Genomic DNA, 20583 nt, shown 5'->3' on the forward strand with positions numbered 1-20583 from the left:
TGATCCCAAGGTAGAGTTACAACTTTGACTTTAGGGTTAAGTGAGTATGGTATTTTCCAGTGGTGTCACACTTATGAATGTATGGCAATACTAACACCATAGTGAAGTGTTGGATAAAGTGTGTCTAATCTCCAAATTATTTATCTTAAAATAAAAGCCAATCATTATTATAGATATTAATTTATTTAAAAAAAAATTAAACTCTTATATTTTAAAATCACACAAATTATTATACATGTTCAGTGTTGCTTTGCTGAAAACCCTTGCCGTAGAATTTTCTTCCAAGGGCCTCTAACTCCCTCTTGTGTTTGCAAAGTAGAACTTTTTGGGGTTCGCAGTCCCCTACTGAAAATACAAACCCTTTCATATCACTTGAAAGGGGTTTAAGCCAAAAAGTGCTAACCGTATAACACATATCCATCTGTGTGAAACTCCAAATACACTTTTATACTCGTAAGTATATTTTATTTACAGTAAAAAATGTAAACGTGTGTGTGTACAATGTACACTAGATAAACCAGGTTATTCTTTGTTGTGGTGTCAGCCAAACAATTCTTTCTCTCCCTAATGGTGGCATAGTTTAAATATAACTTTCCCAAATGAAAATATTAGATTTCTTTACTCTCTATACCAGGCCATTCAGATGGACCATAGCATATACCTTTACATACACACACACACACACACACACACACACACACACACACACACACATATATATATATATATATATATATATATATATATATATATATATATATATATATATATATATATATATATATATATGCACGTGGGCCTCAATGTCTACACGAAAAAGAAATCAACATAGTGTATTGAAAAGTCGAGATGGTGAGATCATTAAACTTGATCTGGGCATAACAGTTTGAAATGTTTTACTCGACATAACACAATGCAATGTATTCTTTCCCCTATTGCCCTTCATGAACCGCCGTATTTAGCACTTTACTATTAATTTGTATTATGCTTACCAGGATTTTAATTAAACGTAGAAAAAGCGACCATTGCCACCAGAGGTTATGTCATTGCGGCAAAAAACATCAAGCCAAAAAAGAATGGCACAGATGTTTGTTTCATCCTGGAGCTGTACCAAGAACTGAATACAGTATTTATTTTCACACAAAATAAAATTTGTGATTTTTTTTAAAATTATTATTAGTTGTAAGTAATATCTCCCAGTGTTTGTATTTCCCTGTTGTTATCCCTAAAGCTAAATCCCATTTACTACTAGACCCTGCTGTGCGTAGCTGGTGTGAACTGCCCTCAGCCAGCACTGTTTACAAGCGCCTTGCAGCCTCGAATCACGTGACGTGGAAAACGCAAGCATCCATCACACGCCGATTAGGTAGAGGACTCCGCGCTGCTAGAAGAGGGGTTCAACTTTTTACTGAGGAAGTTTAAGAATCAGTCAACGTTATTTTTAAGAACAGATTAATAAAATCAGACTGAGTTAGACTTGTGGACTGTGCAGATCGGATTTAAAACAAAAAAAGAAGAATCGAGGATTCTTAGTAGAATGTTTGATGACATGGAAGACTGATCATTTTTGACCGATCAGATTTAGATTTTTGTATCTTCGACTCAGTTTGAATTCGCAACAGAGTTGCACACCTGCTCCCAGTGCTTACGGTGGTTTGCACGCAGTGAATTTTTTGGCTATGATTTCCAGAGATCGGTGAGTTCGAGTGCACCGTTTGGCCTCGGCCCTGAGCGTCTGCGCAGTCGGACTCTGGATCTCTGTTTGTTTGGGTAGAAGAAATCAAGGCAATCTGACTATGTCGGCCCGGCGCTGTGCAGGAGCCTCGGGTTCAGGTGTTGGCTCGGCTCTACTAGGGCTAGAGGCAACTATGGGCGGCGAACCGACCAGAGAGCTCTTCGAGGCCTGCAGAAACGGAGACGTGGAGCGAGTGAAGAAGCTAATAAACCCAGAGAACGTAAACAGCAGGGACACGGCTGGCAGGAAATCTACACCGCTGCACTTTGCTGCAGGTAAAACAACGCAGGCCATCCATCACCCAAACACTAGCGACCAAAAGCAATGTTTTAAATTAAACTAATTTCTGATATGCTTAAGTCACACGTAAAATGTTTAACGGTACATATACCAGATATTACGTAGAAAGGTAGACTTGTGCATTACTATAAAATCGAACAGACATTTTTGGCTGAGATTGCAGGGATAGTATGTTAATTTACAGTAAGTATGTGGTGAAAATGCCAATGACAATTCTAAAACCATTTCTCGTCTTGCAAAAATAGTATACCTTGTGTATGGTTGCGTTCCTCGATTGTGTTCATTGCATGTATATGTTAAAACACATTTTTATAATTGTAATAATGGTTGATGATAACAGCAGCTTGCACTGGTTCACAGTTATTTGTAGTACATTGCAGCCCATGGCCCTGCCATGTATCAAACTAAATAATACGGCGTGAAGATTTCATCCAGGCCTATTACCTCCTACTGCTTTTGGTCGCAATCGGGGCTGTCTGCTCTGTGGGATATTAAACAGTATGTCATCAAAGCTTAACCACCAGCTGCGATTTATTTTAGCAGTTAAGTCACCTTTGTGTGCGTTTACTGTAGAAATACTGTTGTTAATTTAATTGAAGTCCAAAAATTACCAAGACGTGTTTAGTATGTTTTTAATGTTGTATCGTTGTCTGTCTGGTTCCTCCTTCAACAGTACCTGGTTTCATTGCTGTCATTTTTTTTCTCCCACAACTAGCTATTCAAACTGGTAAAAAAAAAAAAAACTTCTGGGAACCCCTTCTTCAGTTTGTTTTAACACTATGAATGTGTATTTGGAGTGTTAACATAGGTTAATTTGCCCACCAGAACATACATTAGATGAACATGGCAGACCGTACCATCCTTAATAACATTGTGAAAAATGGTGCTGCAATTATTAGGTTTATATTTAAATGTTAAAGGAGGGACACCAAGTATATTCAAAGCATGGGCTTCCACACAGGTGTGGCTCTTGCGTTAATTAAGCAAATAACATCCCAGCATGCTTAGGGTCATGTATAAAAATGCTGGACAGGCCTGGTTGCCTATAATTATGGCTAGCATGGCTGCAAGAGGAGACCTCAGTGACTTTGAAAGAGGGGTGATTTGTTGGGGCACGTTTGGCAGGAGCTTCTAAGGTGATGTCGGCATGGAACTCCGAGGGAAAGACATCATCAGCAAAGGACAACCGTGGGTGGAAGCGCATACTCCAGGATTGTGATATCCGTGCATTAATTCAAAGTGCAAGGCGAGCAACTGTAGATCAATTGACTGCAAATTTCAACCTGGGGCGCGAGCAGCCAGTTTCATCAAAAACGGTCCGCCGAGAACTCCACAGAGCGGGATGCCATAATGGCCCAACACCCTATTAAGTGACTTTACATTGGTGTTTCCATTTTTTGGTCCACTACCTGTACATAGACTTGAATTTCAAATAAAACAAAAAAGCTAGAATGAAAGTTCAAATGTTCAGCCTCGTTAATTACATATTGGTCATTTTTGGATGTTCCATTAGAGTTGAGTATTAAATAGCAAATGTTTAATAATATCTTACATTTTCTAGCGCCTGTTTACTGTTTCAGGATTTGGCCGGAAGGACGTGGTTGATTATCTCCTTCAGAATGGTGCTAATGTCCACGCTCGTGATGACGGAGGCCTGATTTCTCTTCACAATGCCTGTTCCTTTGGTCACGCTGAAGTTGTCAATCTCCTGTTGCGGCACGGGGCCGACCCCAATTCAAGAGACAATTGGAACTACACACCCCTTCATGAGGCTGCCATCAAGGGCAAGATTGATGTGTGCATAGGTAAAGTATGATCTTAATAACTAACGCTAACTGTTTCTGCCTGCCACTGGGGTTGGAAAAGTGATTTGAAATAAATCCAGTTTGATTCCATCAGCAGAAAAGCAAATTTGATCCAGCACAGTCACTGATGGAGATGCAAAATGACACACACTTTTAGAACATAAGAAAGTTTACAAATGATAGGAGGCCATTCGGCCCATCTTGATCATCATCGTTTGGTTATTGGTAGCTTAATCTCGTCAAGCAGCTTCTTGAAGGATCCCAGGGTGTCGGCTTCAACAACATTACAAAAAACGCGATCTAAAACAAAAATTAAATAAATGGAAAAAAAAAGTACAGAACAAAATATTGTATTATGTCTTCGTTTAACATAATCATTTTGTCATAGTCCAACCTCTTAATTGTGTATATATATAGTGCACAGTACAGTTTTGATTTTGTACTTTATTTTGTGCATTTCTGTATTTATATAGTGGATATTTCCAATGTTAATGTATGAGTAATCAGAGTGCTTCAGAATCCTATATTTCATGGAATGTTTTCATTTCCTATAGTCCTTCTGCAGCATGGGGCTGATCCAACAATTCGCAATACAGATGGAAAGACTTCCTTTGACCTGGCAGAGCCATCTGCTAAATCAGTCCTGACTGGTAGGTGCAATTTAGCGGTGTAGGAAGTTTTAACAAAAAAAAAAAAAAAAAAAATTATAATACAAAAATAGACAATAGAAAAGTTACATTGTTGAAATATGTCTGCTTGACTTTTCACCTTGAGAGTTTTTTATTTTTATTTTTTGGTTTAAGTAAAATTAAAAAAATGTCATCATGGGTTTTAAAAGCTTTAGCTGTTCTTGTTCACTTTAAAGACACAGTCTTGTTAAAAAATGAATGAATGGATAAATACATAAATAATGGCATAGCAGTAATGAACTTCTAGTTGGTATTGTAGAAAGAAGGAGCCAGTTGCAGCCCATGTCAAGAAGTCAAGCCATGTGAATTTCAAACAAATGGTCAGGAATGTTATTAAAGCATGGGTGACTGATCCTGAAGAACTATCCAGAACAATATATGGTACTGATTTAGTGGCAGCATGTCTTTTATAGAAGAGAGGAATGTTGGCTGGGCAGCATAGTTAGAACCTCTGCTCTTTATCAACATAGAGGATAAAGGATTTTTATATCCCTACCTCTCATCTGAAGGACACAGTGGAACAACTGAATTTGCAAACCGTATAGTCACTTTCTTTGAATATTGGTTTCCAAGGAAACAAAATGACAAATCCAGTCAGGTCTAAGGTTGTGGTATGCATAACATTTTTAAAGCAGAAGTATTTGTTTATTTACAGGTGAATACAAGAAAGATGAGTTACTTGAAAGTGCAAGGTAAGTCGCTGTTTTGAAATATTTATGTTCTTTTCAGCTCAGTGTTTATTCAGGATTGTAATGAATATGAGAGTAGGTGGGGCCGTGATAGTTGAAAAGGTCATATTGTCACATGATTTGAATGGAAGGAGGTCTGTTCAGTCCAAACCCTTATACCCCATTTTCCACCTGCACTCCCGAGCCGTGAGGGATTTTTTTAATGGGGCAGTGCTGTAGCAGGCTCCTCAAACAACCATTCACCAACGTCTCGTTCTTATAATTGAAGACAAAATATATATGGTTTATTTTGAAACACTAACAGGTCATTTAAAAAACCTTGACATATTGTAGATGGCATTTAAAAACGACACATAATCTGTAGCTCTGGCTGAAATGTGATAAAATCAACCAACCCACGCCGATTTTTAAAGAAATTTTGTGCGTACCGGCACTTTTTCAAACCACTTTAAACACTGCATAATGCATCATCAACTTGCACGTTCATTATGTGTGACGTCTCTCAGCTCGGCTCGCCTTTCTCTAGTGTAAACTCAAGCTACCCGAGCTGTACCAGGCTGGCTTGGGTGTGCAGGTGGAAAAGGGGTATTATGATTTTACTGATGAGCCCAAAGTAAGTTCAAAACCAGGTAAAGACAGAAAAATGATAACCCAGTATTGCTCAGAATTATTGCAAACCCCATAAATAGTAAGGGAAGATAAAAAAAAAAAGCAATTAGAATTACATTTGAATTTACTTAAGTTTTTTAATGTATTTGGCCCATACTGACCCAAGTGTAAAAGTATGGTCTGGAGGGCTATTCAGTTTTTCATAACATTCATATAGGCTAAATTATGTGCTGTGTTTTTAACAGAATTGGAAAATGTGGCTCTACGTTAAAGTTTAGATGTTTACTGTATCTACAGTTCAGCATGTTAAATGCTAAACCCTTGTGCACCTATTTATGTTCAATAATATTGGGGATGTCTCTGATGTAACACACATTTTTCTTCCAGAGGTGGAAATGAAGAAAAAATGATGGCTCTTCTTACACCATTAAATGTGAACTGTCATGCTAGTGATGGAAGAAAGGTATTATTTTTTTGTTTCGTAAGAGGTTCAGTCCAAGGCTCCTATTTGCATTTTATTTCCACACTCTGACACACATATCCTTTTTTCCTCTATCATAGTATTGCTACTTGAATTTGTATCCACACAGTCCAACCAGCTGTGCTAGCATGGTGCATTATGGTATTGACTGCATATTTGGTCTTTTTTCTTTTTCTTGTTGATGCATTAAGATAATGAAGTGATCTTTTACAGTCATTTTGTTTAATTAAATTGATTAGTCTGTTAAACAAGCTATAAATATCAAGAAGCACTGCAAGTCCTTTTATGTATACGTAGATTGATTTTCAAAACAAACACGTCACTTGTTTTATTGTGTTTCAGTCGACGCCGTTACATCTGGCTGCAGGATACAACAGGGTTAAAATTGTACAGCTGTTGCTGCAACACGGAGCTGATGTGCAAGCGAAGGATAAAGGGTAAGAACATTTCCCACAAGCATTTCCTGGCTTGGAGATACTGCATACTCTGTACTTAATTTGTATTGTTGTATTGCAGGGATTTAGTGCCTCTTCACAATGCCTGTTCGTATGGACATTACGAAGTGACTGAACTGTTAGTAAAGGTCTGTATTTCTGTAATTCCTTTTTTTTTGTTTTCAGGGGTATTTTTATCAGTTCTGTTTGAAGCAGATATTCAAATCCACACAATCAAATCCTCTTTTGGTTTCATTCCGGTTACAGATTTCTGCAAGCATAACGTAATTATAAAAAAGGCCAACAAAATGCTCGGATATATAGTGAAAAGTGTTGAATTTAAATCAAGGGAAGTAACGTTAAAACTTTACAATGCATTAGTAAGACCTCATCTAGAATATTGTGTTCAGTTCTGGTCACCTCACTACAAAAAGGATATTGCTGCTCTAGAAAGAGTGCAAAGAAATCGACCAGAATTAGTCCGAGTTTAAAAGGCATGTCCTATGCAGACAGGTTAAAATAATTGAATCTATTCAGTCTTGAAGAAAGAAGACTGCGGCAATCTGATTCAATTCTAAAATGTCGACCCCCTTCAAGGGACTTTTTCGACCTGAAAAAAGATACAAGGACCAGGGGTCACAAATGGAGATTAGATAAAGGGGCATTCAAAACAGAAAACAGGAGGCACTTTTTTTACACAGAGAATTGTGGGAGTCTGGAACCAACTACCCAGTAATGTTGAAGCTGACACCCTGGGATCCTTCAGAAAGCTGCTTGTTGAGATTCTGGTATCAATAAGCTACTAACAACCAAACAAACAAGATGGACCAAATGGCCTCCTCTCCTTTGTAAACTTTGTTATGTTCTTCAAACAATAATTATAGGTTTGGAAAAAAGTATTTTGATAAAATGCAACTTCATTTTTCTAGATTTGAAGATTAAACATTTATAAAAGCTTAGGAGTTTCAGCATGTATGCAGATTTATTTGGAGTCCGCAACTTGCTGTGTGACTTTATTTGTAGATCCATTAAGTTAACCCAGCAGGTGTCACTGTTTGATAATAGTATGTGCTTCTGTTCAGTTAAGATCATACGATTCAGGATATTAGCTAGTGTAAGGCAGTGTTTATAGTGTTGGTCTTTCTTGTTAATGTCTTTTCAGCATGGTGCTTGTGTAAATGCAGTTGATCTTTGGCAGTTCACATCACTGCACGAAGCAGCCTCCAAGAATAGGGTAGAAGTGTGCTCCCTGTTGCTAAGTTATGGTGCTGATCCAACTCTCTTAAACTGCCACAACAAGAGTGCCCTTGATTTGGCACCTACACCCCAGTTAAGGGAACGCTTGGCATGTAAGTACATTAAAAAAAAAAAGATGTAAAGTAGAATATTTAGCATTTTCTTGTAATCAATCAATAGTGGGGCCAGGACTTTTAATTCAAGCCTATTAAATGAATAAACAGAAAGGAAAGTCTACTGTAAGACCAACTAACTTTGAGAGCTGCAAATCAAAAGCATACAGCCCAGTTAAGCTTTGTTTTAATAACCTATTATTCCCAGTAAATGTAAAAATCTAATATGACCTTTTATGTCCACCATATGCATATTGCTCTGGTTTTAATTTGGTTCCTAAAGCAGCATACTGTGAAATGAAAGCCCACTGTCTATATGAGAGAGTTATAATGTAAACAGCATTGAGTGTACTGTATTTCAATATTTTTATATTATGTCATAATTATGACCTCATTGTTGTAGTGGTATACTGAATGGTTAATATTGTATTACTGAACCCAAAGTGAAAGCAGAATTTTAATGCCACTAAATGCTGAATCTTTAATTCATATTGTTATTTTTCCTAGATGAGTTCAAAGGTCACACATTATTGCAGGCTTCAAGGGAAACAGATGTTGCACGTATCAAGAAACACATTACCTTGGATATAGTGAATTTCAAACACCCTCAGACGCACGAAACGGCACTGGTAAGAACCAATATTTTAAAGTCCATAACCTTATTAAGTAAATAGAACTTCATACAAGCAATTTATGGATACAATTTTGTAGTTTTCCATGGTTTTACTACACATTTACCATAGTTTAACATAGCTCTAGGATTTATCATGCTATCAGTATGCTTTATTACACTTTGCTATTCTTTTACTATGGGAGACTTTTATAAGGGAGTACAATAGGTTTGTTTTTATACTCGGGTTAGTCTTGATTTCTGTGTTGGAAGCCCAGCTTAACTTATTTTGCATGAAACATGTTTCTCTTTTCATGACAGCACTGTGCAGCCACTTCTCCCTATCCCAAGAGAAAGCAGGTGTGTGAGTTACTGCTGAGGAAAGGAGCCAATGTGAATGAGAAGACAAAAGAGTGAGTGCATTTCAACGAATATTGCCAAATATGCTTGTTTTCCCTTCCAGTTTTGAAAATAATGGACTTCTGTTTGTAATCCATCCACTTTTATGAAAGAGCTATGTGTTTCTCTAAGCATTTTGATAATGTTTTATTTTTTTATTTTTAGTTTCTTAACACCACTTCATATGGCATCTGAAAAATCTCATAACGATGTTGTCGAGGTACTTTTAAAACATGAAGCAAAAGTAAGTACAGTGCTTATTTATTTAATTTGGGGGGGGGGGGGTGGGTGGATATAGCAGTGCAAAATTATAATGTGATAAATAAACCTACAACAGTACAATATTCTTTTCTTAACTTAGTACATCTGAACATATTGTACCTACTGTTGGAGGACTAGACTGGTGCTACAAATAATTTAAATACATACCTGACTGTAACAATTACCTGTAAACTGACCTGTAACAATTACTTTTAGCATTTTATTGACTGTGCCAAATTCACAAAAATAAAAGCTAACAACCAACTTTAAACATTGACAAAACAATGCAAGCACAGATTTGCACGCTCATAGTTTGGTCACTATTATTTTGGCAGGTCAATGCCTTGGATCACCTTGGACAGACTGCTCTGCATAGGGCCGCCCACTGTGGCCATCTCCAGACCACCCGCTTGCTACTCAGTTCAGGATGTGATCCCTTAATAGTGTCCCTGCAAGGCTTTTCAGCTTCCCAAATGGGCAATGAAAATGTGCAGCAAGTACTGCAAGGTAGGTGGACAAAATAATTACTAATCCCTGCTGGGAATGAATTTCTATGGAACCTTATCCAATTGTGATTTAGGTTGGTACATTCTTTAGCTCAACTTCATCTTATCATCTATAGTCAAGTCCCACTTTAAATTCAAAAGTAGCTTGGTACCTTCAGGACTTCAGAATATGATTTTGAATTCTTGTTGTTTTTCACTGCAGACCTGTATACAGGTATTGGGCTCCACTTAAATCTGCAGTTCACGCTAAGGCAAAGATATAGTGTTATATTGTCTTTCTACTGAAGATACTGAAACTATTTAGTTAGATATCCTATCCTAGTTCCCGTAGGATATTAAAAACTTAAGAAAATAGGCCTCATTCAAAAGGTCCTTTTTTTTCATCTAACAGAAGGAGTGCTAATTGGAAACTCTGACAGCGACCGGCAGTTGCTTGAAGCTGCAAAATCTGGAGATTCAGAAGTTGTTAAGGTAATTTTAGTCGCTGGGCAGGATCTGTATCTAACACCTACAACCACTTGGCAGATTTTCTTACACTCCTTGTGCAACATGACCTTTGACTACGTGCAAAAATTTGATAATGGAATAAGAACCAAAAGGCATAGACCTATTTAAAATGTTATATTTTTGGTGTGTCATGCCATTGCACTCTGACGGTGGACACAAAATGTCATAGCAGTGCGATGAAAACCTTAAAGGTCCATAGAACAGTCAGCAAGATTTTAGTTTAGCTCCTAGAAGCTGTGTGTATGCTTGAGTTGTGACCAGACCTACTTGTTTTCTTCCAATTTAGTTTCCATCTTATGTATTCATGTGTTAAGTCCCAAATTGGCTTTTTTCTTTCGCTGCCACCATGTGGAGATCCTATGCTTTAAAACAGGCCATTATACCCCTATAGGGAGAGATGTTATTTTCACATCTTATATCAGCAGAGGCCTTGAGATTGATGGCATTTATTATCTCTCTCGATGTTGGACGGCCCCAGTTTGGGGATACTGATTGAATTAATGCGCATATTTAGAGGGGAACTCTTGGCTGCATGACCAGGGGATTTTCCTGTAGGATTCTGGGAAGGAGAAGCAAGTCACTTCTCACATAAAGCAAGGACTGTTTAGGGGCTACATTTGCATGTACACAAACTGAAAACGTGAGGGGCATGGCAATATACAATAGAAGTGCATAGTTAACCCTGGAATTGACAGCTAACAGGGCATCTTTGTTCTTCCAGAAACTTTGCACCCTGCAGAATGTTAACTGCAGAGACATCGAGGGACGGCTTTCCACAGCTCTCCACTTCGCTGCGGGCTACAACAGAGTTGCCGTGGTAGAGTACTTACTGCAGCATGGTGCAGACGTGCACGCAAAAGATAAGGGGTACGGACATGTTTCTTGCCAGTACCTGGAAATCATACATTATTGCAAGACATGTTTTTTTTTTGACGTACTAATCCTACTAATACGTAACTACCTAAGCCATTTGAAAGGCTGTTATAAGCAAGATTGACTGTATAATTCCCTTTAAAAACTGGCTGAAAAAAAAAAAAGTCTGAATAAGACCACTTTGAGTGGTTGTTTAAAACAGTTTAGACTGTAAAATTCTAGCATTTTGGCATGGGAAAATGTTGTGTCATATTTTTGTATTCTCCATCCTTTGCAGTGGTCTGGTTCCGTTGCACAATGCATGCTCCTATGGGCACTATGAAGTAGCAGAGCTGCTGGTGACACACGGGGCTGTAGTGAACGTGGCTGATTTGTGGAAGTTCACTCCTCTGCATGAGGCTGCAGCTAAAGGAAAATACGAGATCTGCAAGCTGTTGCTTCAGGTATTTCTTTTTTGGCAATCCAGAACCAACATTGCATCCAATATTGGGATCTTACAGAATAGAAATCACTCACTACATATTCATTACAATGAAAGAAAAATAATGTGACATTGTACATTTAAATTGGTGACTGTGAAGAGACTTGATTTGATCAAGAAAGAAAAGGATATTCCCATAACTCTGCTGACCTTCCATTATAATTTTAGCCTGCATAGATCAAAACACATGCGCTGTCGGTCTGGATCCTAATGTAATGTCTACAATAATGAGCCTGGGGCTTCCCTTAGACATAATCCTTGTCAGCAATTGGCAAATGCATCACATTGCAAAACCTTCTGCATTTGGTTTTATTCAGATGCAAATTCACCTGATGGGTACTTTAATAGTCAACTGTTTAGGCTACTCTGTTTAACTGCTGTAAGATAAATACAGTGATGTGCTGCTGTTGCTTGCTTGAGTGCTTTGCTTCTATTCACAGCATGGGGCTGACCCCACCAAAAAGAACAGAGACGGGAACACCCCCCTGGACTTGGTGAAGGATGGGGATACGGACATCCAGGACCTTCTTAGAGGTGATGCCTCTTTATTGGATGCTGCCAAGAAGGGCTGTTTAGCCAGGGTTAAGAAACTCTGTAACCCTGAAAATATCAATTGCAGAGATACGCAAGGCAGGCATTCAACACCACTGCATTTGGCAGGTCAGTGCTCTGAAAAGTCACTGTCTTTATTCTATCCATTTTTTGCAGATGGCTTAGAATAACATTGTGTTTTTATACAAAACCCTATGAATTAGATTTTAATTAAGACTCTGCTATACTTCTAGTAGGTTTAAAAATGTGGATTATTTAACGCTAATACTGATTAAAATAAAATTTAAAAATGGTTTATTTGTTTTATGTTACTTTTTATATGTCGTTATAAGAATAATGGCACCGCAATTATAAATAAACTTTTATTTTTTATTTTTTTATCCTAGTTAGCGGTGTTCCAGCATTTTGCTTTTGTTTGAAATGTTTTTAGTGGAAGGGTACTACTGTATTTGTATAGCATTCATAAAGTGTTACAGCTAATTCAATTAATAGTTAAGTTAGAAAGTGCGCACAACCCATTAAAACAGGGATGCACAATTGCGGTCCTCAAGGTCCGGAGCCCTCCTGTCCTTTGATCCTTTGATACTTTAAATGACTTAATCTTGCATGTCTACCCAAATATGGTTGTACGATTCGTTGGCACTCTCCGTATATATAATTCACTGATATAATACTGATGGAATAATGCACAGCAGTCGGGTAAGTCCCTGTCACTTATCTTCCACTTTCTGTGCTCTCTGTTTACTAGCTGGGTATAACAATCTAGAAGTGGCTGAGTACCTGCTGCAGCACGGAGCTGAAGTCAACTCCCAGGACAAGGGAGGCCTCATCCCATTGCATAACGCAGCTTCTTATGGGGTGAGTAGCAAGCTTTCTAAAGCAGACCTGGCATGAAAGCCTTTTGTGAGACATGACTGTAATTGCTTTTGAGTTGTCTGGCATGTTGGGCAAAATATATTAAAGTGCAGAATTTCTGCGTGGCCCAGAGGGAAGCGAATGTTATCTGCCATTCTCAATTTGTGTATTGTAGTGACATTTAAGAAAATCAGTTGTGCTTTTGCTGGTTAGTATGTTCTAATTCTGCATGGCTATACAGGAAAAACTGTTGATTAGGACCAGTTGACCTTGGTACCCTACCCAACTTATTTACACATGTTATTAAAATCTTTTGACATGCATTAAATAATAATAAGAAAAAGATGTCCATGAAGTCACATGGTTTATGATATGAAACAACCTTATTAAAAATGTTTAATGCATGGCCTCATATTATCGTTCTTATAATTCCACTGTTAGTTCAAAATCTTAGACATAATACAGTATGGGATTCTACATTGAAATGAGTAATTTTAACCCTTTCTCCCTTCATTTATTTTTATGGCATACCTGTCAGAAGGCCAGCATTGTGATTTCTGACCGCTGTACTGAGATGATGGTTTTATGTAAAAAGCTTATTGTGTTTTTAGACCAGGTACACCCGCAAGTATGTTTGTAAAAGATCCAAATCCGTGCTTACACAGTCAATCCTGAACCACTTTGCCCCTTCAGTGTCCGTTATAATAAAGCTTAACTGTAGTGCCAGGGGGAAGGGTTAAAGGCACAAGCGATTGCATCGATTGTGTTTCATTTGCAGCATGTGGATGTGGCAGCTTTGCTGATCAAGTACAACGCATGTGTGAATGCCACAGATACATGGGCCTTCACCCCCCTACACGAGGCAGCCCAGAAAGGCAAGACCCAGCTGTGTGCCCTCCTGTTAGCACATGGGGCCGATGCGTCTCTGACAAACCAGGAGGGGCAGTCACCACTGGACCTTGTGACGGTATTAGTGATGTCTCAGTGCTGTCATACCGAGCTCGGCACAATGCTTCGGAAATACAGGGTTGATAATTAACGTCACCCAAGCATTGCCAAAAATAGTGTGTTAGTAAATTACATTTCTTGCATTGGTTTCTGTTTCTCAAAGCCTGTAAACAAATAAAGAAGATTCACAGCCTGGGTCAAAGTACTTGTGTATATAAAAAATTGGCTATGTCATTCGGTGGAAACTCAGACTACATACAGCTCCAGTAGTTCATATAGATAACATTGTTTTTATTTACAGTACTTCAGAAGCCTTCATTGTTATGTGTGTTTTTCATTCCTTCATATCTTGTCTTCAGACGGACGATGCCAGAGCTTTGCTAACAGCAGCCATGCCTCCTTCAGCCCTGCCATCCTGCTACAAGCCCCAGGTTATCAGTGTGGTTGCAACGTCAGCCACGCCCGTCTCTGCCCTCTCCTCTATCCCATCCAGCCCTGCCACCCTGTCTGCAGCCAGCAGCCTGGATAACCTGTCCGTGGGCTTCCCCGAGCTACCTATCCTGATAGGGGGCAGTGGGGCCGAGGGCGCTGTGAGGACAGACAAGAAGGAACAGGGTAAGGAGATCATGGAACAGCGCCTTACTGGTTTTACCCTACAGGCAGTCGCTCACACCACCTTTAACAAACCCAGTAGTGTACAAATGATTCTGGGTACCAGTAAATAAACAATATGCATATAAAAAGGTCTCCAGTAGGTTTAAATATGTGCAAAAAAGATACACTGGTGCACCACAGTTTATTTTCACCTTCCATTTTATATTACAATAATGTGTTATTTTCCTAACCCAACTTTCAAACCTATTCAACCAGAATGCATTAAAAAGTCTTCAGTGGTTGTAAGGGTGTTTTATTATACAAGCTTAGACCACCAATACAGCCTTACAATGTCATAAACTTGCCACTTCATGCAGTATAGTTGTGATTACTTCATATTTTACTATTTTAAACTTGAATATAGTTTGGATTTATGACAACTGTAACCTGCATTTGTTTTCAGTGGAACATATGTTATATTTTATAGTACATAATTTGTTTTTATAAGGCATTGACTATATCAACCATAATCTAAATCTCTCTCATTTCCTGTTCCTGGGATAGACATGAACATCAAACAGTTTCTGAAGAACCTTGCCCTTGAGCATCTGTTAGAAATCTTTGAAAGAGAGCAGGTAAACACAATGCTGTGTATCTTGATTTCATTTTAAAGCCAGAGCCAACCTTGGGAAATATGAGCTGGCTGATTGTCTGCTGATGTGTGGACAATATGATTGCTAATCACTTGATATAAAGTCGCTAAGGTTTTAAAGGCTGTAGAATTCAGTCTGGTAATAGGTCATTATACAACACTTTGAATTGGTATGATGTAAATAGAATAGCTGATTACATTTTCAAGCCGCAGCTGAGCAGACATTTATTTTGTGAGAGCACTTGTAAGGAATTCTGCATTTCAATAGCCTGATCTTGTAATTTGCTAAGATGGTCTGTTGTCCTTATCTCATTTAGAAAAATGTGAATAATTCATGTGTTTGCCATTCAAATTGAGATTAAGCTTTAGGCTTTATAGTTAAGTAGGTACTACAGTATAACATTTTGCCAAGTCCAAAAGCATTTATCACAGAAGAATGTATTGGTTACATGTGGAAATTATGTGTTTTTATGTAGATGCTACACACGTAACCAAGTAATCTTACTTATTAATGTGATGTGTTTGTGTTGATGTGAATATGAAGAGATGATATGCTTCTGTGTATTAAGCAATGCTGAAAGCTTGGTTAAGAAATAGATCTTGGATTTGCAGATCACTCTGGATGTATTGGTTGAAATGGGCCACCAAGAATTGAAAGAAATTGGAATCAATGCTTACGGACATCGGCATAAAATCATTAAAGGAGTCGAAAGGCTAATAGCTGTACAGCAAGGTACAGTATAGTCACAAATGCTGTACAGCAAGGTACAGTATAGTCACAAATGCTGTACAGCAAGGTACAGTATAGTCACAAATGCTGTACAGCAAGGTACAGTATAGTCACAAATGCTGTACAGCAAGGTACAGTATAGTCACAAATGCTGTACAGCAAGGTACAGTATAGTCACAAATGCTGGTTCTAATACTTCAAGGCCGAAAAGGTTCTCTCTAAAAACTTGTGGAATAGGTCTTAAACATTTTGAGAATATTACCATGTTACTATTGTAAATAAAATAAAATCTATTAATAATATAAATTATACACTATATAGCATGTTCCAGTTGATAACTCTGTCTATACGTACAATACAATATAAAGTGATGTTTCTTTTTAAATACTTGTTCTAGGTTTGAACCCATATCTAACGCTGAACACTGCAAACAGTGGGACAATCCTTATAGACCTTGCACCGGATGACAAAGAGTTCCAATCTGTGGAAGAGGAGGTGGGTTGTTGAGAATTGTGGTCGGATTAACAGATTTTGGTTCAATTTAATCCCAGGTCAAAGTTTCTATGTGGCAGAGATCACAAGTCCTGTGCATTTATGGTTGGGGGCAGGCTCGAGCCTGCATAAAACATTAATTTCAAATATTTGCAGTATTACATATCATTCACAAATATGTATGCATTCATTAACACTTGAATACATTTTTTATGTAAGCTTTTTATTCCTGTATCCCCCAGAATAAGAAGTGAAGCTATGTAAAGGAATCCGTTTTGCTAACACACAGTGAAGTTGGTTGTCTTGCGTAGGGTAAACCAGAGGTTTGTTCTTTCAACAGTTGCAGAGCACAATCCGAGAACACAGAGACGGGGGCCATGCGGGGGGAGTTTTCAACAGATACAACATCATAAAGGTAAATGGAATAATCCCTGAGGATTCTTATATTGCCTCAGAAATCCCTAAAACTTTTAGTAAGAAATGGATCACAAGAAGTGCTGCCTTGAAACTTGATTAATGTTCTTTAAGCTCCTGCTTTTAAACACTGGAAATGTGAAAGAAGTAAAAAACCCCACCTGCTTTCTGTAATTCCAGATACAAAAAGTTTGCAATAAAAAGCTATGGGAGAGGTATACTCACCGCAGGAAGGAAGTTTCTGAGGAAAATCCTATCCATTCTAATGAAAGGATGCTGTTCCATGGTAAGTGCAAGATCTGGACTATAATACTTTAATGTGTTCCAGCACTGTTAGTGTCAAAACTTGCCCTTGACATACAAAATGCATATGGTGACACCAGCTGGTTTCACAGACCCTGAATAGCACTAATCCTGAACTGCCTTACCTACATTAACATTAGTTGGTTTGTAAGAAATATAAACTAATACCAAAGTATACAACTCTGCATCGCCAACAGACCCTCTTGGGTCTGTTGTATATGTCATTAGCACTGATTTTAACAATTATTTGTATATTTCTTTTTGCCTGCAGGCTCTCCATTTGTGAATGCAATTATCCATAAGGGTTTTGATGAAAGGCATGCATACATTGGAGGGATGTTTGGAGCTGGAATATATTTTGCAGAAAACTCATCAAAAAGCAATCAGTATGTGTATGGAATTGGGGGAGGCACTGGGTGCCCAGTACACAAGGATAGGTCTTGCTATATTTGCCAGAGGTAAGAAGTACTTTATACTGAGTAAGATGATGTATTCGTGTTAGATTTTTAACTCTACCCTCCCTGAGGGCTTTAGGAAATCCACAACTTAACTTTCAAACACATCATATCTCAAACGTACAGACTCAATTTTTTATGTTACATAAACTCCTTGGACATAATTTGTCAGCGTTGTGTAACTTTGATTTCCATATGATGATCAGATTTAGATACTGGCTTTGTTTGTCACAAAGCTTTATTCTAGGAACCCTGTTTCATTTTTGATAATAAGTATAGCCTACCGAAACCATTTTCTGGACAATTTAAAAATAAAAAATAAATAAAAACTTTCTAGGCTACAAATGAAACATTAGTACATTTTGCATCATATGATGCAGCTAGGAGAGGTTTGTCAAGAAGTTTTCAAAACTAATAACATTTTGATAAGTATATTTTCAAATTAAGAACTTTTTCATACCTGTTGTGCTCCCTTTTCAGACATTTGCTTTTCTGTCGTGTAACCCTGGGAAAGTCATTCCTGCAGTTCAGCGCAATGAAAATGGCTCACTCCCCACCAGGGCACCACTCGGTTACTGGCAGGCCCAGTGTCAATGGACTGGCTTTGGCAGAGTATGTCATTTACAGAGGAGAGCAGGTACATGTTATTTTGATCATGTCATTTAAATAAAGTGGCTAAATCTGTCTATACATACAATAGTTTCAAAGTAACCTTGCAGGTTATCAGAATGGTACTGCTCAGGCCCAGTTAACTGTGTGTTATGTTTTACTTTTTTAGGCTTATCCAGAATATATAATAGCCTATCAAATTATAAAGCCAGAGCCAGCAGCTGAAGGATAAAGAAAGAGAAAGACTACAAGGATCTCTATGTGGCAACTGAACTGACCCAAACCATTCTTCGTTTTTACAAATGTCAAGTATACAAGCCTGGTTGAAGACTTTAAGAATGTGACAAGCATAAATGGCTAACACCTTGCATGAGGAATCTTTATACAATGTATAAAATAACTTTTTTTCTTCTCAAATGCTTGTTTTGAGTTTCAGCACTTTAGTAACGGAAACCATTCCTTTAACAAAAAAACAAACAAAAAGGTGTATGCATTTTCTAAAGGGGATTTGCCCAGGGACAGTTTGAACCTATGAGTGGGTATGAGTGACCTGTACTGTTTCTATGGTGACCCAGTAATGATAATGGAACTCGCTTGATTCCAGTACCCAGTCATGCACCCAGCACAGCATAACGGTGTACTATTGTTTTGTTTGTTTGTAAAATGGTTGTAAAATAAGAGTTTTGTACTAGCATGGTAATTTATTTACACAGCTTTTTTTTTATTTTTTGATTTTTTTTTAATAAAACATTTCTGTGTCAGAAATAACCAACTTACAAAGCTTTTCAAGGTTTCAGAAAGTTTTATCTTCACCTTCTTGAAATAAGGTAGGTTTGCATTCGTACCTACATACACAACCAGTACTAAACTATTTCAGTCTTTCTGCCTATTGCACAGTCCTCACTACAGTGTTCATACATGTACTTCACCTTTTTCAGCCATGGCGTTGACAACTGATTAACTGAGAACATAAACCCTAAATGACACTTAAACCATCACCCACTCTGTTAATATAAAAATAAATAAAAAAAAAAACTAAAAAAAAAAAAAAAAAACTAATGCAATTGGTTCAAATGACTTCAATATATTAATCCTGTGGACAAGTAGTACAGCTTCTTTTTCAAGAACATGACACTTCACACAAATCCTTCCCCCTAATAGGACTGCAGATATATTAGTAGTGAGCCTGCATAGTGAAAAAAAACTCTAGCTAAAAAGCTGATGTCTGAGAAATAAGCAGAATCACTTTGTACCCCAGGGTTTTTTTCAGAAACAAAATTTGACACTTCATTTTTACTGATTTTCAGTTAGGAAAGAGATTTTCGACAGTATGCATTGCATTCTTATTCTGTGTGGGGAGAAACAAAAATATTTTAAATTGACCAGGAAAAAATTTGCATACTATGCTGCCTGGCAGATGATAATGCGTTATGTAAAGTGTTGACCCAGCATGACCCAGTATTAAAAAATAGATGGTACCATAGAATTGTTTATGAAGTGGTGGTTTGCATGTTTTTTACTGGTTGTCAATGTTGCGGCATTGGAAACAAAAGTATTTATGTGGTTAGAAGTTTTATAATCATTTCACGAGCTGCTGTGTGAGAGGGAAATGGGTAACACATTCAAGAACTGAATAAAATCATTGTATCACTAGTGGCTTTGTTGTATTACTTCTGTGATCATTTGTGTGAGGTTTGAACTTTAAACTCGATGTAAAACACTTAGGTCCCTTGATCTGTCTTTACCACATCATGTTTAACTAGGTTTAGATTACCTAAACAAAGTATCCAAATCTGGGGATTTAATGAGGTGCCTGGATGTAACAAGTTTGCTTTTTTCCTAGAGAACTCTTTATCCAGTTGTGATGATTATTGTCTGTCTGTCAATACATACATACATACATACATACATACATACATACATACATACATACATACATACATACATACATACACACATTTTACACGTTGACGAAGGTCCTAGTGATCTATTTTTTCACGACACTGATCGCTCTAATGTTAGGTATGTCTGTTGCTGAATATGCTTGTTTATCTAGAATTTGGTATATTTACTCATCTTCCAGCAGGTGGGGCTATTGGGATTTTTTTTTGTCTGCTTCTTGGCGCATTACTGCTATGGCCAAGTTTTACATCACCCTATATATATATATATATATATATATATATATATATATATATATATATATATATATATATATATATATATATATATATAAATTTTATATATATAT

The 20583-nt window shown here is 37.6% G+C and overlaps 1 protein-coding gene across 4 annotated transcripts; it reads left to right on the forward strand.

The window, feature by feature from the left end:
* Positions 1-1256: 1256 nt before the first annotated feature.
* On the forward strand, positions 1257-19387 carry LOC117418303 (poly [ADP-ribose] polymerase tankyrase-2-like). Of its 4 annotated transcripts, none has more exons than XM_034031222.3 (27): positions 1257-2010; positions 3616-3840; positions 4395-4490; positions 5185-5221; positions 6215-6290; positions 6651-6745; positions 6825-6891; positions 7905-8091; positions 8599-8720; positions 9023-9114; positions 9266-9344; positions 9697-9868; positions 10259-10338; positions 11096-11241; positions 11525-11690; positions 12169-12388; positions 13029-13138; positions 13914-14102; positions 14443-14698; positions 15242-15312; positions 15942-16062; positions 16457-16554; positions 16892-16966; positions 17146-17251; positions 17540-17726; positions 18204-18360; positions 18502-19387. In XM_034031222.3, exons 1-27 carry the CDS (start codon positions 1797-1799, stop codon positions 18562-18564), a joined length of 3507 nt encoding a protein of 1168 aa, XP_033887113.1. In that variant the 5' UTR covers positions 1257-1796; the 3' UTR covers positions 18565-19387. The 4 variants fall into 4 exon arrangements, with proteins under 4 accessions (XP_033887113.1, XP_034781886.1, XP_033887111.1 ...); XM_034925995.2 differs by having other exon boundaries at positions 12169-12262; XM_034031220.3 differs by lacking the exon at positions 13914-14102 and having other exon boundaries at positions 1258-2010.
* Positions 19388-20583: the final 1196 nt, after the last annotated feature.

This window comes from Acipenser ruthenus, chromosome 13, assembly GCF_902713425.1.
Source record: "Acipenser ruthenus chromosome 13, fAciRut3.2 maternal haplotype, whole genome shotgun sequence".
Classification (NCBI taxonomy): Eukaryota; Metazoa; Chordata; class Actinopteri; order Acipenseriformes; family Acipenseridae; genus Acipenser; species Acipenser ruthenus.